We start from the raw sequence: 20,843 nt of genomic DNA, 5'->3' as shown, positions 1-20,843 counted from the left end.
CTTGTTCGGGCCGTGGAGACATGCATGCCGTGCATGCAAGCGTTGGTCATGGACTACCACAGGCTTAGCAATTGAGGACGTGGACCACTGCCGTCCAGCAAACGTTCAGGTTCGCCCACATTTTTTTCTCACAGGTCAATGAGGTTGTTTGACACATTGACAGTATTAGATTACCATATAATTATGTATTCACAAAAATTACCTGCCATCATGGCACGACATTTTTCATGTACCTATCAAGTTAGATAAAGTGGAACAAGTTTTGCAAGGCTTGTCGTAGTCAGGATTAATTAGCGAGACGTCGTAGTTCAGGTTCGCCCACATTAGTCAGGATTTATCAGTGTTTTTTATGCACATAGAAAAATGATCGGCATCACGCTGATATGTTTACTTTAACCCAAATAACTCAATTAGCGAGACGGATAAACGCGAGGTGCATGTTTCGTGGAACAACACCCATCCGTCCAGGCCGGGTCGCTTTCCCCCGAGACGTCCCGTCACGCAAATTTACTACGCCTTTTCACCCCTCCTCACTGTCATCTACCTCGCCCCACCCACCTCAGGCAGAGTCAAGGCAGACCTGTGTCTCTGTTCTTCGCCGCCCAAGGAGAATCCACCAGACGGAGCAAAGGCGGACGAACAGCCCCCTCGCCGTGGAGCTGGTCGACGGCGGCTAGGCTTACCCTCCTCCGTCAGTCAGCCGGGGCAGGCCTAAGCAAGAGGTACTCACCACAACCACACCTCCAGCATTTACATGTTCGGTCGTAATGCTCACTCCTCACTGTTCTTAGATCTTGCTCTCATACTATAGGATATCTAATCAAGGGGCCTTAGTTCTAGACGGTGAAGATGTCCGATTTATTTAGTGGGATTCAAGCAGCTATGGTTATCAATCGAGTAGAGAACAGTGAGCAGTCACCTGAAGATTGGAATAGCGACTGTGATGGATCCGGTGGTTCATCAGGTTTGCCAGGCACGCCGTGCTTTACGTCCAGGCTATCTTTGCTCAAAGTTGGTTCGGTCATAGGCCAGTTTAGTGATTTTAAGCGACATTTAATCAAGGAAACCGGATTCGATGGAATGCTAGAGCTCAAATCATGGCAGAAGATCAGCCTTAAGTACAGCGCTTACCTAATGGATAGGGTTGATGTAGATTCCAGCATAATAAATTTAGAGGGCCAAGGTTTGCTTGAATTACGTGACCAACACTTTAATTATGTTTTTGGCATCCCATGTGGTAATACAGTCATAGAAGGTGAAGGCGTGGAGCCGTCAGAAGCATGTATTGAGTACACGCGTGTGGCTGCATCATTTAGCGAAAGAGGCACGCACAGTCTTAAAGCGGCTGAGGCGTACTTAAATCGAGCCATCACAGAATCATCCACACAGATAGAGAAGGACTGTTTCAAGACTGTTCCAAACTGTGAGGAAGTTCAAAGCAGATGTGTCCAAGAGAAACCCAACTGTCCACATAGTTGGCTGTCATCTGTTCCTGCAGGTATTTTTCACTCTGTTTCAGGGATCTTCATGAATAATTTTTTCCCCATACTTTTTGATGTTATTCAGATTCATATGATCATTTGTTTTGGCTAATGGGCTTTTTATCATAGCTTTACGTACTAGATAGTCTTGATCTAGGCGTTCTAAACATGTTGCGAGGTGTAACACCGCGGATAGGTCTGTACAACTATGATGCGATGAAGAAGATGGTGGAAAAAAATTACAGTCAATGTTGGTGCGGGTGAAGTTTCCTTCCACGGTGCAACGGTACCCCCGCCCCCCAGTGCTAAAATATATTACTGATTGGTAATGCAATCATTTTCATTCATGACATGCAATGACCATATTCGCAACTCAACAGGTACGGACCGAGCTGTCAGTGAGCAATCTAATTGGCTTCCCTTCTAAGGAATGTCCCACAGCAAAGCCAGCAAAGCCGGCACCGGCTCCCAAGAGGGGAAACGCCACATGCACGCCGATGTTGCGAAGTAGTTATGCCAAAACTGGTCCGCAGGAGTTTTCAAATTACATACGAACACGCTACCCAAGTATAGTAAGTCACTTATATTCAGTCAAGGAGGCATTCAAACATTTTTTTCAGCATCATATTGTTTTCCCTCGCAACTAACCCAATTTTTATATTTGATTATCCAGTCAGCGCAGAAGCTTGGTATACTTCTACGGGAGCAGAATGCTCGCGGCCTAGCAAACATATCAAAAATGCGTCAAGCATTCCAGTCCAATATGTTTAATTTCACAGACAAGCTTATGTCATGCTTAGCAGAGAGTTGCACTTGTTGTAAGGCACATGGCAACAAAAAATGCATCTTGGAAAACGAAGGAACAAATACTTGCGACCCCCCCCTCATGTATCAACAGATCAAACTCAATTCTGCACGCCGTTAGCCAGCAAGATTGGACCCCGACTACCAGCACCAAGCAACCCTGGAGGTAAACGATCCATCGTGTTTACGTTATGAAATTTGAATGCATATACACGATGACCCAATCTGACACTACCCATTATCTATTTTTGCAGGTTGCCTGTATGTCAATAGTTCCGTGTCTAGGAAAAGGGATGGCAGTTTATCATCAAGCATACAGTCGGGCACAGCAAAGAAAACATGTTCACGAGAGACAGAGACCGCCCTCGCCGCAACACCAACATGTGGGCAAGAACCACTCAATCAAATCCCCATATCCCAGGATGCAACTGTCAAGGAATTTGCGAGCAAAATTGCTGCTTTTTATGATGACCTTACAGCCATCTTGGTTACTTACTATGCTGAGATACGTCCAGCACCCGGATTCATATTGTTTGGATCAACCACCGATGGAGCACATTTGAAGATCGATCTCCCTCAATGCAAATTTGGAAGAGATCCTTGGGTCGCCAGATCAGTCCCAGTGCCACCAAACCCAACTGTACTCAGGGCCATAAAAGACTGGATGAGTGCAACCTGGATGTTAAACCTTGAGAGGCAAGATCGCCCCCCCCCCCCCCCCCGTGCAATAATTTTTTTACTGAATACTCACCATCATTTTTCATCTTCCCACTTAGTAACTGCATTTCCCCAATGAACCCACTGCAGGAAATGGATCGTGCATCCTAAGCCAAGACTCGTAACATTAGAGGGTGTTGAAATCCAGCGTCAGCTTGCATCTAACGATGCAATGACCCGTGAGATGGCTACAACTATTTTTCGTAGGCTTGGGCAAGTTGATTTGTTTTTCTCAAAGGACAGTATTGGACAGATATGGAGGAAATTCGTCAAGCCCGACTTTGCTGTGAGTGTTCCCAGCATCCCCATATAATTCACCCATTTGGTTGCTTTGATGAAAACCCCCCTGAACCGCATTTTTGTAGACAACTGTTTTATCGAACGCCGACCCAATGACTGTACAATCAATCAGGGCCAGCTTCCAAGAAGGAACAGCATCCTGCAACCCAGCTTCGTGCCGAATGGTAGGTCGTGTTATTAGAAGTATTGTTTAAGTTTGCAATGCCAATCACTGAGATGCCTATCCATATGCAGTGGTACATCCCGACGATACTGCCTGATGGTTGGACTGTCTATGCTTTTGATATGTTGCGCAAAAGAATAATTGTATTAGACCCAGCAGTTGGCCCGTTTGGCTATAGCAACCGCCGAGTCAGCATGCATGAATTTGTTAGCAACAAACTCCATGCCGCATTGTTCACATGCCTCCAGAATTTCTTCAGCTCTTGGCATTGTGAATCAAGCCACTGGGGGCGCACTTTTCCGATCATAATGAGGGAAAATATTGAGAAGTATGCTTTTGGCCCATCGACCACTCGCCCTTTGTAATTAGTTCACATATTACTCGCATTGTTTTAACTTGTCCCTTTGGCTTTTTTGAATCCACCCAAATGCAGAGATCAGACTGGGTTGTGTGCCACCTTCTTTGCATGGAATTACGATGGCGACAAGCTACAGATACCACTAAACGAAGTATGTTGGTCTAGCATCATACTCCCATGGAAAATGCGTTTTTTTGCTAATCCACACCATCTTTTGCTGCAGGACACACTTGCATCACACAGCAGCCTAATGATCTACGAACTAATGAGGATGCAAGGCAACCAAACTCCAGTAGCAAACGACACCCTTGAAGCAGTCAAAGTATTATTCACTGCTCTTTAGAATACCGTTCTAACTACCGGAAATTTCTTCCCAACTGGATTGTAATATAACTAGAGATTACAACCATTTCACGGGCCACCTGGCACGAAACTATGTCTGACGATCGGTTACTACTTATGTGTGTCGAGTGCAAATTTCTAGCACATCTGATAGAAACCAAATTTCATATGCAACTAGTTCACATTAGTTTACCACATACATTCGGAGGTACAAGTTCAACTGCTAGGACACAAACAAAGGCAAGTACTCAACAACAGCTGATGGACTGCTAGGGTTACAACTATCACATCTAGAACACAAGCTTTTTTTGTGGATGCAGTTAAAAGTTCACTGCTCCTAACCGAAGAAGCACTTGCAACAGAATGCTGCCAGCAGCATGAACAGTGCAAACCCCTTGACATAGCCAGGTCCTTGATTCATAGCTAAATTGTCTATAGGAGCAGGAGGTAGTTCTAGCTGGGTAGAGCGATGTTGTGCCACCACACTTGCTGCATCTCGTAACTCTGAGTTGATCCTCTCTAAGTGACGCACCATGTCGCGGAGATCAATGAGGAGTTGTTTGAGGAACGGATCCTCAATACGATCGTCATGCCACACGTACATTTCACAGCCTCCAGTCTGACGGGATTTGACCACAAAATAACGTCAGAATGTAGGAATCATAGATCAGCCAACTAGTTTTAGTAGAACACATACCCGCGACTTGGCGCATGTCTTGTATCTTCTTCCACGGTTATCATCGCTTCAGGAGATCCACATGACCGCCTTGGGTCTCTCCTTGCACCAGCATGGCATCGCTGGTTTGTAGTCAAGAGGACCTACCCTGTACGGCACCGGCGACCTGCTTGTGGCAGCCCAGCGCCTCTGGGATGAACAAGCAGACCTTGAGCTTGAAGAGAAAGAGGACGACATGTGTTTGGGAAGTTTTGATGCTGCTGGAGTGAAGCCCAACGCAGTTTAGCCGACGTGGTGTATATATAGCCAAGGGCTCCCACCAACGGTCACCTTTCGGAAGCAGTGGTGGGCAACGGCTCCCACAGGTCACAAGTGTGTTTGAATTCACCTGCATGGCAGACCCGTCACGTGCCAAGGGAGCTGCTTCCAGAGCCATCCACGGTGATTTCATGGGAGTAAACTTAACACTTGAAAACAGCACAAGTTCAACCATGATAAGTTCCAGCATACACCATTCATAGAAACAAACATTGATTGGTCATAGGTTTCAATGGCTGGTACAGTTCCATGCCAAAATACTTAGACAAGCACCACATAGGTTCAACACATAGCACATTGCAAAGCCCATCACACAATGGGCTTACAGAACTGTCGACTACAAAAAAAGGTACAACTTCCATCCTCACCGGATGTAATCAAACATGTCCTTGCACGCAGCAGCTCCAAAAGGGTGACATGTCGACAACATGGAGTCCAGTGTTCTACTCCTCCACCTCCACTTCCTCCATGAATCCTGGGTGAGGAGCAGTGTTGCCCGAGCAGGCAATTGTCTCATAGAGCATCCTTTTCCGACGCAGGGGAAGACCAACCTTTTTCCAACACACATGAACAAAACGTTAAGTTGATCATTACTTTCATTGTGAGTACTAATTCATGGAGGAACCAAGATCATGTAGGTTGGTGCTTACTTCAGGAACGGCTTCCTCCAGCTCGTAAGCATTGAAGTTGTCCGCATAGTGCGCAATGTAGCCAGGCAATTCACCGCTGCAGATCACAATATAAGGGGAAGATTTAAAGCAGCCCACTTAGCAATATAAGAGCGCGGAATGATGTATACTTGCACACACCTGCCACAAGCTATGTGCATATCAATGTTGTACCGAACAGTCCATTTGGAGATATCCATCTCCCAACCGTCAACCAGGATGGTCCCCGGGATTTTGAGCCCTTTAAGCAGCATGCGCACGGTCGCCCCATGCTTCCTCTTGTACACTGGTGACCCCACCTGCGTGTACAATGGGTCCATCACCGTGACCCTGGTCAGCTCCATGTCGAAGGCGTACAGGGACCAGTCGTTAGCAAGCCACAGAGGGAACAAGAGCTGCAATCAAATGCATGTAGTTTTCAGTGTCCCAGCCATAAAGAAGAAATGCAGCTACTAGTAGTATTGAACGTACCAGACGACACATGCAGAGTGGGAAACCAAGCTTGGGCGTCGAAAGCATCGCAATGAGCACAACACGGGCGTTGTCAGTATCAATATTTTCAATGTGGAGCTGCAAACAAAATACACGCACGCAGATCTATCAGTTTGAATCACCATTCACACCCTTTTTCAAAATCATTTTCCTGCACATGATGAACTTACCACAACATCAGGTGGTAGCAATCCTCTCCAGTTTGGGAGATCAACTCTCTGCATCATGCTCCTCTCCCTGTCGTTCCAGCCACGCACCCAGGCGTCAAGGCCATTGTACATCAACACACCATGCAAACTGAATTGGTACTTCATCTTATGCCCATCTATCCGTAGCACCGTGGGGGTGTGATGCTCGAACCAAGTCCTGTTTATGGATAACAATTAATTCCACTGTTAGCATGAGTCAAATCCGCTCTCTCCACATGCACATGTGCAAGCATTGGAAACAAACCCACCTGCTGAGCTCAGAAGCCTGACTGAGAAGTTCAACGCTCTCGTACAAATCCAGGCATACGTGGTTAGGGTAGAAAAAATGTTGTAGATCCAACTCAAATGGAGAGTAGCCGTAATCACGTGCAGGTGGCAAAGCAGGAACAACCGCTGCAAGCACGTCAGCGGGGACATGATTAGCTACCTGACTTGCATTCTGCTTGAATAAGTGAACCATGTCTTTTTGTACTAACCAAGAGGGACCGGGTTGGTTTGTTCCCCATTACCAGGCAGTGCCAACCTCCTGTTCCCTATTGGTGTGGTCGTGGCAATTCCTGCAAGCCCATCATTTTGCATCTGCAAAGCATCCGGCACAACTGCTGCACAGAACAAAAAATGACCAAGTTCTCATTATAAGAACAATGTAATTTTGCGAGCGACATTCATTTAACTCATCAATTTAACATCATTACCTTCAGTCATATCAGTGTCTACGGACGCAACCACCGGATGATGGACAGGCACATGATCTCTAGAGGAAGAACCTGCCACGCCAAGCACCTCATGCATGGTTGTCTGTCTATTGCACCTGCGGTAGACCACTGTTTTGCAAGGTTTGGCAAGGCAATCATGTGAGCACATGCAAACTGTATATCATTGATTCATTTTTGTATCCATGTGAAGGATAGCGTCACTTACCGTCAATAGTCGGCCCCTTGCCTTTGCGATCCACAATCATAGGCTTGTCCTCTGGTTCATCAACAAGCTCCTGGACAGCAGTTTCTACATAAAAAAACAAGGCATGCTCGAATTAGTCTAACATATAACCACCTCACATAACCAAGTCAACTTCAAAATCGTTAGTCGCCATTATTACCTTTGCCAAGCAAACCCACAAGCACCCCAGGGCATGCATTCAGGTAAGGTCCTTGCACCCCTCTGGTTGCAGCAGCCAGACCATGAGATTCTGCTAAACACATGCAACAAAACGGTGATCAGCTTTTTTGGTGGCCCACGAACAATTTTCTGAACAATTTTTTTGGTTCTTTTCTTTTAAAGTGGTAGTAGGCACCTGGTTGGACACGTGTCTCCTCGTTATCAACAACCACTGACATCAGAGACCTCGCAGCTTCGCGTGAAGTTTCAGCCAGATCTTGGGCAACAACTAAGAAATAAACGAGATCCAAATCAACTTTGTTCGGGCCATGGTAATCAAGGGCCACATCAAGACACCCGAACACGCCCACGCTTCCATGCCCCACGCATCGCATGCATGTATGGCCCATGCATTGCATGCATGCAGGATCAAACAAACCGGTGCCTAGCGCTCGCGCATGCATGCATGCTCTCCCCCACACACACGTACACAAAAGGTAATTACTTTTCTGGATCCATAGAGATAGAAGATTACCTGTCATCGTCCTAGGACGATGCGAGGTCTTGCTCACGTTAGGAAATGCTGCCGCCATTGGAGCTTGTTTCTTCACACGCTCCATGAAATCACCAAGAGTGTCCTCGAGGTCTCTGTGCCGTTTAGCATCCACCTTGTTCCTGATTTCTTCAAACACTTTGGCCTGTGTCTCCTCAACCATCTCGAGGAATTCATCCTCACGTTGCTTCAGGCAATGTTGCATTGCTTCCTTCATGGCGTCAAGAACCTACAACATGAGACAACAAGAAGACAACACAAGTAGTTAATAGTTGAGGACAAAACAGCAAGTTCGACCACAAAGGGAACAAGTGTAGATGGCTAACCTCTTGACTTATCGCTAGCTCATGGGCCACACCAAATCCAGGGGTAGCGTCATGCACACTAGGACTCGGCGTGGTCTAGGCTTGGGCTTGAGCCGGGCTAGCAGAAGCGACATTAAATGCCGGTGATCTGGGAACATCCGCAGCCTGCAAGGGAACAATCGAACTGGATCTTAGCAACTATACTGTATTTATTGAACTTGCATTAAAGAAGAAGAAATGTACCTCAAACCCAGCATCCACACCATTCCTTGTTGCATGCTTTTTGATCTACAGTTTCAACATCATATCCGAGTACGATGCTAGCCGAGGGAATGGCAGCAGCTCGCGTCCCTCCATCCCGTGCTCATGATAATCGTAAAAAATGATCTACATTCATTTGAAAACAAAAAACAAAAATTGCAGTCAGAAGCTTGATTGCACAACACACTGATTTTGGAAGTGGTAAACCAATAAGCATTATTGCTAACCTGTGGGACAACAAGGCACCCCTGCAGACTAAGCTGAGCTGGCTCATGTAGTAGATCTTCCCTTAGCTTGGCCGCACCCTCTCTTAGACCCTCCACGACGTAGTCGCAGAAATCATAGTAGGAGATTTGATTTGGCTCAGGTAGAACGGGCAGCAGTTCATTGGAAATTTTTGGGTGTGCTCCCCTAGGTAGGAGAAACGAGGACGCGGCCATGATTGTACACGCCACCATCATCTTTTCTTTCTCTGCTCCTACTATGGCCACCTTGCTTGCGTTCTGGATGATTTTCTTAACTCTAACCACAAGAATCTTACAAGTGCGAGCCATGTTTGTCTCTAAGATCGCATGCAAGTTCTCTAGCAACCGTTCTCGGTCTGCTAAGCAAGCGCCGCCCGGGATATCTATCTTCCTACCACATGGATTCAACCCTAAGCACTTTGCTACCTCCCTAGAGTTCACCTCAATGTAATTTCCATCTCCCATGTCCATCTTCATGGTTTTGGGATCGATCCTCGCTAAGAGGGAGATGCTAAAGATACGGTTGTTGTTCCCCATATCCTTTATCTTGCACATTTCTTCCATCCCTACCCCGGAAAACACACCTTTGATGTTTGGATTCCATTCTCCGGCGATGGAATGGAGCAGCCCGGCATTGTACGCCGTGTTCAGTGTGGGCACCTTCTTGGCGGCCTGCATGGTCGAGGAAGAAGCTCCGTCTGGCACAGCAGGAGGCGAGGAGAGCTTGGCCCGACGCCCCATCTCCAGCAGCAAACTGCATAATCTCACACAACGAAGAAAGTGGAGCAAGTGAGAAACTTGAGAGAATGGATCCGCGGAAGGAAGAAGAAAACTGAGAAGCCATGGAAGGACTATTACAAACCTTTGGTTCCTCTCCTCCCGTCCGAACGCCAGATGGAGTGGTGCCTTGTCTGTGTGCTGCAGTCTTGGGCACAGGGAGCACGTTATATACACATGCGCCGGTACAGGGCGACAGTGTGCTCACCTCCACACCCTGGACAAGTGGTTATAAAATGGTCCACGTACGCCTATGATAGGCATCACACCTCCCTCGCTCTTTTATCTCGTTTTGGTTAGCAAGTCGCATAGCACCACTCAATTCGTTTAATTCAGGGTAACATACACATCTACGAATAAACAAAACATTTTGCACGCAAATGTTCCAGCCTGCAAGTTTAACCAGTAACTCACATGCAAATTTAAATAATACTCAATGGCCAGACTTTTTCCATTTTAGCGACACACACACAGTGAGAATGAAACTGAAAAATGCACGTGGCGAACAACACCACTAACACCTTGAAGTACGTTTAGTTGACATTCTAAGCAACACGCACGGCCTCAAACACTAGCATGCATCAACCTAATACATTATGTCGTTGAAAATATCATATCCTTGGACACTTGCATGGAGGTCTCTCAGCGTCATCTTCCTCACACCCAGCTTCAGCATCCCACGTCCCTGACATGTAATCCCCATCCAACAGCTTGCATGCACCCACCGCCCCCGCATGTGCCATGCAAGGGTCGAAATCCGCTGTCTCTTCCTCCAACCACCACTGCGGGATCTCCGTGTCCGGATCAGCCTGTGAAAAAAATGTTTTGATCCTCATGGATTAGAACACATGCACATGTTTGCACAATACCGGTACGAAAAGCTAATCAAAACTCACATTTTCAAATGATGCACCACCGGAAACAACCTCTTCTTCGGCCCCTGCGCCTTGCGCCATCACACTAGCCTACGTGTGTCAATGTAAAAATTTTGTTTTTAGTCAGGTGAAAACAATGCTAAATCACTCGAAATTATGGTAGAAGCAAAGACCTCATCGACCAGACTGTCAACTACAGATGAAGGATCAGGGAAAACGAGAGCATCCAGCCCTACAGCTTCAGTAACCACCTGCGCGGCATGCATGATCAAATGTAAGCTTTGCGCAGTAGATGACTCGATGGACATGGTTAACTCCCAAGTGAAGTTACTAACCTGCACCCCGCCTAGTGTCAAGGTGGAGCCAGATGTTTCGGTCAGCTCTGAAGCTGGCGAAACTGTGCTGCTTGCCGCCATCTCTACTCTCGTTTGGATCTATTTCCACTCCCCCGCGCCACGTCCATATATAGACAGCAAAAAATTTCGTTTTCCCTCCCGAGCAAGCACATTCAAAATTCAAACCAACATGGTGGGATGGTAGCCGAGGTTGGAAATTTGAATTATGTGGATGGGAAGCGCACAGGCGACGCCTAGCCTTTCTCTCACCTATCGCCCATGGCTCTCTGTGCGCATTTATACCGGGAACAGATGGACGGCGCAATGTATATGTGCACACATCTTGTCACCAACTGCCCGGCCTTTCGCAGCACGAAAAGGAGCGTCATCATGCCCACCGTTAAAAGTTTTCGGGAGCAGTGTTTCCATCACCTGTCAACTCGCACAGCCAATGGCATGCATCGCCTAAGCATGGGCAATGCTCCCCTCCCCCAACGCCCCCATGCCATCCATGAGAACAGGCCATCTAGCCGAGCAAGGCACAGGCACAACACAACAATCAGTGACTCACCCCCAAAAAAATTGGTCAACTTTTTTATCTATTGTTCCGGATAAAACAAATAATCGCGTGCGGAGCAAATATCCATCTCTGGTGATTTTCTTTTTTCTAACGGAGAACATAGCCTGATGCCACGGCCAACCAAATTTCATCTCATGCCATACCTGTTCTTGTAGTTACCAATTCGCCAATCGAGAGAGGGCGCGGCCATTCAATGCATGTACCATTCTCCAGGCACATCTTTCTCCGTCAGACCAGGCGTGCTCACCCGTGAGGTAGTGAATGGGCCTAGTTAAAGGTATGATCGTGGCCTTGTCAACTCGTCGTTCACCGTCATACGTCCCTTTGCCTACCTGTCAGGATTCATCATCATGTACACATGGGAGCCATAGATTTGCGAGATCAGAGTTCTTGGATTTGCTTTTTTTAGGCCAGGCTGGACCGTTTGACACACCTTTGATGCAATGGTCACAATTGAAGCCAACGAAAATGCAAGCTCATCTAAACATCATCCTGGTGAACGATCCAACACAGTCCCCAGCACACCCATGCAAACAAAACACTGTCTCGGATGAAACCAACACAAACACGAAAAAAAATCAGTGCCTCGAATGAAACAAACCTTTGAAGCATTAAAACAAATTCTAAATTGTCAACAGGATGTAAACGATCCCATCACAAATTTATAATAAGTCATCCCTGATAATGAAAACAGTTTCCACACAGCCAACATATTAAGTTCCTCAGAGAAACTTGGGTTCAAAAGGTCCAGACTTCTTCGTGCCACAAGCATTGCGACGATGCCCAAGCACACCACAATTTGTACACTTCGGCGATTTCCTTGGCATTTTCGGCACGTCGCCTCTCTCAGGGCAAGTGGTGCACTTGTGCCCTTGCCCCCTGCAGATAGTACAAAACCTTGATCTCTTCAACTGTTGCTCATACGGAGCTTTGTCTCGGCTAGTTGTCGGTCTCCCTCTCGGGCATTTATTCTGCTGCCCAATGATCCCTGAACAACTTGTTTCACCATCACAAGCAGGCCTTGTGCTGCCACCTTCTACCTAAAGCTCCCCTGGGTGCTCCTCAACTAAAACCTGATTTTGGTGCTCCCTTTCTGCTAGCCCCATCCCGTCCTTTTCGGCGCTCAATGGTAACAGAGTGGCTTGGACCTCCTTCATCATGGTCATAAAAACATCATAACACTTAACATTGCTATCGCCAAGCAGCACACACTCTAGTGCCTTCGTGTACATTGTGTGATGTCTGAATGTATCGCTGGAAGGAGGCCCTCTGTCTTTCTGGTATCGGACCAAATGTGCAGGGAGAACATCATTTGCATCTCTTGTCCAGCGTTTCATTATATGCTTCTTTGGTATCTTCGACAGGCGGAAGTGGACCATAACCTGCATAGCAAATAGCAAATTATTTTCATTCCCCTATCATCTGTTCATCGTGAACAAACCGAGTATGAATCAGGTGAAAATGTTGACCTGCAATGCATGGCAACAAACCAACCCAGCGTGTTCAAACATGCCGCACTCACAACTGAAAAAACTCTCTTCATCATCCACTTCGATTGTGAACTCAACCTTACTCCATTTCTCTCTTGCTGCTGCATCTACATGTGTTGATCTGTAAACCTTCCTTGGTATAATCTCATCCAATACATGTGCACCACACTTATACAGCTCTTCACCGAACTTCTCAAACATAGCTCTCGTGTACACCTTGCTAGCATGCCTCTCTAATGACAGGTTATTTTTAAGCGACACACCACTCTGCAAAACAAACACACCACATATTAGTAATTGGCAAAATCTTTATCATGAGCCAGAACATGCACAAAATCTGTAGCATCTGCAAATGGAACAATTACCAGCAGTGTTCTCTTCTCCTGGAAGCTCTGCTCCGACTCCCTGTCAAACTGGAGTTTCTCAAATTGTTTCAAAAATAGGTGCATAGGACACCCTGGCGGCACGTAACCTTTCAACATGTGATTTGCACTCTCACTCCGCTGTGTGCTAGTCATTTCGCACAAAACACTCCTCTAAAATATGGCTTTGCCCACTTATGGCGCACCTCATATATCTGCGTCAAGAATGGATGCTTCTTCAGGGAGTACCTTTCCAGCATCTGCTGCCAACCAGCTTCAAATTCTTCCTCTGTAATCATGTGATGGACTAGCTTGTGGAACTCCATCTTGAAGTCACTGTTCTTGCTCCACAGCACACCCATCGACTCCTTTGCTTTCTTCAGAACATGCCACTTGCACCAACGGTGTACTGTGTTTGGTAGTTCAGCCTCGATAGCCAGCTCCATCGCACGTGCTTGATATGCATTGTTATAGTCGAACCCACAATCAGTTGGTTAGAACTCTTCTATCTGTACAACAAAAACAGCTGCATGTATCCAGTGGCAAAAAAACAGAGCTCGAGAGGGATACTAACCAGTTAGGATTGTCTATGGGTGTTTCCCGCCCACCATACGGATGAACTCTTTAAAAATCCACTTGAACGTGTCCTCCATCTCATTCCTCATCATGGCACCACCAAAAATTATGCTTTGGAAGTGGTTGTTTACACCAACAAACAACCCAAACGGCATGTCATAAAGATTAGTACGGTAAGTTGTATCAAATGTGATTGCATCTCCAAAACACCTGTACTGGTCAAAACCTCTGCTTGTTACCCACATTAGTGTCTTTACCCTGCTCTCCCCATCCACTTGCACCGTGTAATTGAAGTCAGGATCGTTAGCTTTCATTTCAGCTAGAATCGCCATCGTCTTGACTGCATCCATGTCAGACTGTTCTCTATTCAACTTTCGGCACAGAGTCTTCAAAGACCTCTTGGTAAATGGTACTTTATCCACTGTCCCGAAAAAACTTCCAACAATGCTGAACACTTTCCCCAGCCCCACATTGTTGTCTCTCAGCTGTTTGACTAGATCTTTTGCGTATCTGTCTATATGCTTATGCGACTTCCAATGCATTTTCTGGCCACAGGTCAACGTCAACGGGTGGTTATGATCATCCTTGTGTTCTGCTATATACCAGCCCTTGTCGTTCGACCGCAGTAGCCTAATCATGGCATTGCATCCGCACCTGGTCGAACGGCTGTTTTCCCTCAACGGTTTCCCCTGCAAAGATAAAACGACAAGAAGAAATGCCGTCAGTCGCACAGGATCCACAATGACAGAACAATCAGACAGCTTAGGATGCGATTAAATTTGCCAATTGTTCAATTAACATACCGCACATGCGCACACAATCTCTTGCATGCATATCTTCCTTTCAACATTCAATCTGCTCTTGGCAAGTCTAACACCAAACCCGCACTCCCACGAATACAGATTATAGAATTCATAAGCTTCATCCAACGAGTCAAAACTTGTCCCAATGCTTGGGTTCACAACCATTCCATCCCTCTTCTCTGCATAAGCACGGACAGACAATTCCAGAGCTGAGATCCTGTTTGGATTCATCTCCCTCTCCTCAGGAGCTTTTCCAACCCTGAGCCTGCATAAGCATCTCAGGATGAGACGACACAAACGAAACAATTAATGAGTACCTTATTATTTTTGAAAGTACACTAATAGTCACACAAAGAGCCGGCGGGACACGACACACATTAACAAACGTGCATATCATATCCGGCACGGGCAGTTCATAGTTTCTCAAAAATCAACAAAAACAGCTCCCGGCATCATGTAGACTAATCAACTGGCATCCACATAAATATAATCAACTATGCAATCCAACCTAGAAAAAATGCATTGAGAACACATCAGCAGCACAGACTCTCTCAAACTAAACAACCCGTCCAGGACAGCCTGAATTAAATTCTAATGCTTCATGAACTTCAGCAACAGTAAACCCCATAGCTCACTGCCAAAATTTTAAGTGCCTGGGAACCTAACAAATATGGAAATAAACTGCTTTGCCGCTACATCCGAATATAATGTGCCTCGTTAGTGAACCCAAACAACAACATATACCACGCATACACCAATCAGCACGTTTCTATGCCTAATAACATAGAAATGGTCCAGATTTAAGATTGCAGAACAACAGACAAAAAAGAAACAGAGGCGATTGATTTTGACTGACCTGCGCATCCAGCCGCTGGTGGCTTCAGAGCACACCTCGCCCACCCCTGCATCCACAGGCGGCCGCGCACAGCCGGCGGCACAGACAGCGCCGTTTGGGACGCTCATGGAATCCTGTGACTCCACTGGGAAGAAAGAACTGGTCATCGCCCCGGGCGCAGCACACATCCTGTGAATCGACGGAACGGCAAATCAGTTAGGAATACCTAAAATCAGTGCCAGTTTCTACCAATGGCTGTTTGCCGGAGAGGGGAACAAAACGTACCCGTTAATCTCGACGCCATTGGTAGACATCCGGCCGGCGAGAGAACAGCACCGCCGCCGCTGCTCGACGAACCGATGCAGATTGGAACGGGAGAGACGACCCACTGTGTGGCTTTCGTTTATCCAACGCAGCCCAGGCATGCGAGAGGGTGTGTTGGAGGAGATTCTCTCACATGTGCTGTTTCAAACGACTGGTCATGGGCCCTGACCTTGGTCCAAGCAAATGACACGGGGGCACAGTTAGTTTCGATGGGCCGTACACAATACGCCTAGAATCCGCTAGCCGTATCGTGGGCTGTATTTCACTCAATAGGCCGGCCACACACTGACGGGGGTGCATATCCCAAGGTCCAAACCAACGTCCACGATACCGGCCTGCCTGTGGCTCGGCCTCTGAAAATCCGCACTCCTTCTCAACTCACCCTATGTAAGCTACTTTATCATTCTTAGGAAGCCGTGAAAGGTGTCACGGAAAGAGCACCCCAGATGAAAGAGTTGATAGATATGTCGTTGCTGCAAAACAGTAAGAAGAGAAGCTGCAAAGGGTTGCCTACTCTTCCAGAAAACGTACCCAATTCAGTAAAGTGGTTTACTGGTAAAACTTCTCTCTTAAGTTTTGCCTTCTTATTACACTGATGCTCTAGACATCATAACATTTATGAGTCAGTTTGGCCATTTGAGTAATTGAGCTTCTGAAAATTTTGTTGCCACAGAAACAGTATGATTATCATCTACCTTAGTTATGACATAACCATCAATAGTTAACTTATTCCCAAGAATAGTATTTTTGTTTCATGTAACAATATGTATCTGGTTCTATTAAGCCTGACCATAGAACATTTTATCTGGCAATATGCCCATATGTCTGTATGGGTGTCCCAACTCCCAAGTAGATACATTTAATAATTGGTTGCACTTTATCGAAGTTATAAAATGGTTGATACTATGTAACTTGAAAGTTGGCTAAGCACATATGCTTAATGTTCTGTTTTGCAACCTTCACTTATTTCACATTAATAAGTAACTATGACCATGTTTATCTATAAGACTGAATTACAAAGAAATCATGTGTTCATCCCTTATTCTGCTTGTAGTTTACATTCCAAGTCTTCATCATTTGAGCAATGCTCGAATAGTACCTTTTTAACATTATTCTAAATGCCTATGCGAGTACTCTATTTAAAATTGGTATTCTTAATAAAATCGAAACAGAGGTGTAACTGGTGTTGTGGTGCCCGGTGCCCCACATCTCTGATCGAGTATGCATGATGCTGAAATATCAAGTTTCTCATCTGTTATTAAAACAATGAAGGAAATCTACGGATGGTTTGTTTATCTACGTTGCTGTTCTGTTAGCAATTTAATCTTATATAATACTCCCTCTCTAACTTTTTATAAGACGTTTTTAGAGTCCATGACAATGTCAAAAAACATACTATATTAAGTTACAGAGGAAGTACTAAGTTTTTTTATCAAAATATGTTTTGCTGCTTATGGATGCCAAGTAATTTCAAAATGACATTCCACAACAAAAATTCTTCTAGAGCTCGACATTTCAGTTCTTGAAGAATTGGATTCTTTGGAAGACTAGAAGGTGCTAGCCTCTAGAATATAGAATGTTCTAAATTTCTGCTGGGTCCATTTTTTTGCATGTTGCCTTCTCATGTATGGGATTGATGCCACAACAACATCTCTTCTCTATTTTGCTTCTTAGCTAGCATTCCAACTATTTTGTAGTAGTGCTATCGTTTCATTCCCTGCCATGAGAATGAGATGCAACCTTTACTGATTTTTAGCCTTCCATTAATCATCAATAATATTTCCCTTCCATTCTAGGTTTTTCAAATGAATCATGTGATCTTACCTAATGGTTTTTCTTTTATTTTTTATCGATGCTGCGGTGCTGCCTCATCATGGAAAAGGTCCATGGTCACAGCGGACCTCTCTGATTTAGATGCTAATTAATCAAACTTTGCCTTCTGCGGATGGAAGCATTCATGTGTGATCACTCTGGAACATAGGTAACACATTCTTAGCTCGATACCTTTTTCCTGGTATTATTTGATGTGGTACTACATGTATCCCCCCCCCCAAACACATGAATCTTCACAGTTATGTGTGTATGGGGTAGGTGAATTTGCATGAAGTTATACACTAACCCCTCTTAGAATCATATCACAATTCTACCACTTTCTCAAGCATTGTTAGTCCATTTAAGGTTTAATAGATATATGGTAACTACAAACATGCCAAATGTATGGTTTTAACTCTTATTGGACTCAATGATCATGTAACATGCATTTCCTGAAGGTGATATTGATTGGCATCTGCATGCTTTTAGTTGTTCGTTTGCTGTTTTTGGCCCATTTCAGGCAATTGAGGAGCTCCAAGACTTGTTAAAAAGACTAAACTCAATCTTTCTTATGTATATTATTATTATTATTACCTCACATGAGAAAATGACTTAACTATCAACTATGAAGAAGAGGTTTAGACTAATATCTCTAGTAAATCCTTGCCTTCGAATTGCCTATGATGCAGTGTGTACTACCTCTGTACCAAAATGTAAGACGTTTTTGTAATTCAATTTGAATGGCAAAACTTCCTATATTTTTATAGAAAGGAGTACCTACTATTAGGAATCACCCCAAGAGGGATAAGCTGGCTTATTTCCTGGAAACTGCTACTTTGACTAGAAAAAATAGTTGCCGTAATATCATTATATAGTTAGGCTTACCTTAAAAGGATATACACTTGCAAGTGTTCCTTTCTCATTTTAAATATTGTCGTTAGTTTGTTATCTGTGTTTCCCATTGCATTTTTCCAGTTAGGAAACTATCACATGGTAAATCTTGCATTGTTCGTGTCCTTTTGCAGTTCAATTATATTTAACTTAATCTGCACTTAACAATCTTAATGTTGTTTCTGACTGAGACTTTATCCTGGAGATTTCTAATCCTGATGCTTATGAATGAATAACAAAAGAAGAAAGACTTGCTTCTGTATGTTCTTGAATGAAAAACAAGGTATCAACTTGGGATAGACAACATAGATGGAGAAACAATGAACGATTCTGATTGAGATGGCGTTGATGTAGGGAGAGATGATGATGCCAGTGGTGGTACGTGTAGGGTGACAAAAGGCTGCATGAAATTTTTGGAGGCATGTAACACACTAATTTCAATTTGTTTCATATTATGTGCTTTGCTAAAGCTTGTATCAAATGACTACACCATGTTTTGCAAATGTGTTTCTTCAGATTTGATTCACAACCACCATCTGAATGCATCAAGTTTGCATTGTTCATATTCTATTACAGATATTACCATATAGCTATTTTCAAATATTTATACCGTTCTTTCTAAATGAAATGAGCTGGGTGCATTGTTATCCATATTTATACATAATTTAATAAATGCCTATCATTTTATTGATAAAATGGATGGGCGCGGCAACGCGCACCATCAATGATCTAGTAAAGTATTACTATCTCGGTCGTCTACCATCTTCTTATAATGGGGCATGCAAATTATGAGCAGTGTCCATTATCGATAGTGGGATTCACAAGTGAGTATGAGCTACTAATTTGGTATGCTTTTACTACATACAAAGATTTTTACGTAGTTGTGTGGTGAAAGTGTCAAGCTCCGGCAATCTTCGAAAGTATCACTTCGTGTTGTAAGCTAAAACTGCACATAATTTATCACTACATGTTGTATTTGTTTTATAGCTTCCCGATTATGGTTATCCTTCTCAAGTTCTACTGGTATTCATATTATTTGGTTTATTTGAGTTGAAGCAGAAAGAAGCTGATGGGTCATGTTCATTCTTGATTATGATGTTTTACTATTGAGCCAATGAGCCAACACCAGATAGGAAAGACACGATTTAGGGCCAGTAATTTTATGTAAGGACTTGGTTCACATATATTTCAGGCCTATTTGATCATTATAGATCCAACTATTAATTTGAGATTTGGAAATTACTAAATTTATCTATAGTTCAGGAGCTATACTTTTGTTTTGGTTGCACAAGCTAGCAACCTACTCAAATGTGTCAAAATAATCTTATTCAGACTTGGACACAGCAACACATCCCATAACAACGTCCCGCAGCAACGCACAGGGTATCATCTAGTATACTTAAACACAGCAACACATTGCTTCCTGAATTACCTTGACCATGTATATTTGAGATAAATTAAATTGTACGTGCAAGTGCAACGGCAAGAGAACTGAGGAGGAGATTTAAGGAACGTGTGCTGAGTAGTGAGGGCAGGAGCGACATGCAAATAACAGGAACGGTTTCGAGGACACGAGGAGTACTCGGACGTGAGCCCATGCCACATTTGTTGTATTTCGGTTGCTCGGCATCCATGCTGATGGAGGCATCATACTTAATTGCTTCAAATTAACTGCCACGGGTACGCCTCCTTAACCACCATAGAACAGGTTCATCTATGGGACAAAAGATTGATGCTAGTTTGTAGCATGACCAGAACATGATAGATAAGAATATTAGGGTGAGTAAGACGCACATCCTCAATTCAGTCGTACCTTTTCTTAGATTGATGCTAGTTTGTAGCACGATCAGAAGGAACGGCCAACATTGAGTAGTGTAAGTTTGTTAGTTGTGTTTGACTTTTGTGAGAAAATGATTTGGTAGGATGATGATATGTAATGTTTAATCTAGTGTATTGACTGACTTGGAGTGCATGAATGAATTTTGGAATGAATGACACAGTGATTTTAGATTCTTTCAACGTGTTATGTTGCTGAAATTTTTGGGGAACGTAGTAATTTCAAAAAAAATTCTACGCACACGCAAGATCATGGTGATGCATAGCAACGAGAGGGGAGAGTGTTGTCTACGTACCCTCGTAGACCGTTCGCGGAAGCGTTATATCAATGCGGTTGATGTAGTCGTACGTCTTCAC

At 44.5% G+C, this 20,843-nt stretch overlaps 4 protein-coding genes across 4 annotated transcripts; 1 reads left to right on the top strand and 3 right to left on the bottom strand.

Annotated features, from left to right (window-relative positions):
* Positions 1-1,866: 1,866 nt before the first annotated feature.
* On the top strand, positions 1,867-4,252 carry LOC125523045 (uncharacterized). Its single transcript, XM_087535429.1, has 8 exons — positions 1,867-2,053; positions 2,155-2,451; positions 2,540-2,981; positions 3,093-3,288; positions 3,368-3,466; positions 3,537-3,793; positions 3,899-3,974; positions 4,047-4,252. Exons 2-8 carry the CDS (start codon positions 2,322-2,324, stop codon positions 4,164-4,166), a joined length of 1,320 nt encoding a protein of 439 aa, XP_087391555.1. The 5' UTR covers positions 1,867-2,053; positions 2,155-2,321; the 3' UTR covers positions 4,167-4,252.
* Positions 4,253-5,892: 1,640 nt separating this feature from the next.
* On the bottom strand, positions 5,893-8,396 carry LOC125523849 (uncharacterized). Its single transcript, XM_087533790.1, has 10 exons — positions 8,162-8,396; positions 7,823-7,915; positions 7,628-7,717; positions 7,450-7,533; positions 7,224-7,352; positions 7,005-7,130; positions 6,777-6,921; positions 6,490-6,685; positions 6,299-6,397; positions 5,893-6,222 (listed from the first exon to the last, which is right to left on the bottom strand). Exons 1-10 carry the CDS (start codon positions 8,394-8,396, stop codon positions 5,893-5,895), a joined length of 1,527 nt encoding a protein of 508 aa, XP_087389916.1.
* A 1,982-nt stretch (positions 8,397-10,378) lies between these two features.
* LOC147961396 (uncharacterized) lies at positions 10,379-11,058 on the bottom strand. Its single transcript, XM_087534574.1, has 4 exons — positions 10,978-11,058; positions 10,816-10,893; positions 10,664-10,732; positions 10,379-10,576 (listed from the first exon to the last, which is right to left on the bottom strand). The coding sequence occupies exons 1-4, from the start codon at positions 11,056-11,058 to the stop codon at positions 10,379-10,381; spliced, it is 426 nt and encodes a 141-aa protein (XP_087390700.1).
* Positions 11,059-12,597: 1,539 nt separating this feature from the next.
* On the bottom strand, positions 12,598-15,937 carry LOC125523814 (protein FAR1-RELATED SEQUENCE 5). Its single transcript, XM_087533789.1, is given in 8 exon segments — positions 12,598-12,939; positions 13,027-13,314; positions 13,413-13,567; positions 13,570-13,869; positions 13,984-14,674; positions 14,789-15,053; positions 15,645-15,812; positions 15,909-15,937. Coding segments are annotated over 8 exon segments (2,238 nt in total).
* Between the last annotated feature and the right edge of the window lie 4,906 nt (positions 15,938-20,843).

This window comes from Triticum urartu, chromosome 7A (assembly GCF_056163025.1).
Source record: "Triticum urartu cultivar PI428250 chromosome 7A, HENAU_Tu73, whole genome shotgun sequence".
Classification (NCBI taxonomy): domain Eukaryota; kingdom Viridiplantae; phylum Streptophyta; class Magnoliopsida; order Poales; family Poaceae; genus Triticum; species Triticum urartu.
The sequence above is the reverse complement of the archived record's forward strand: the minus strand, read 5'-3'. Positions and strand labels throughout refer to the sequence as shown.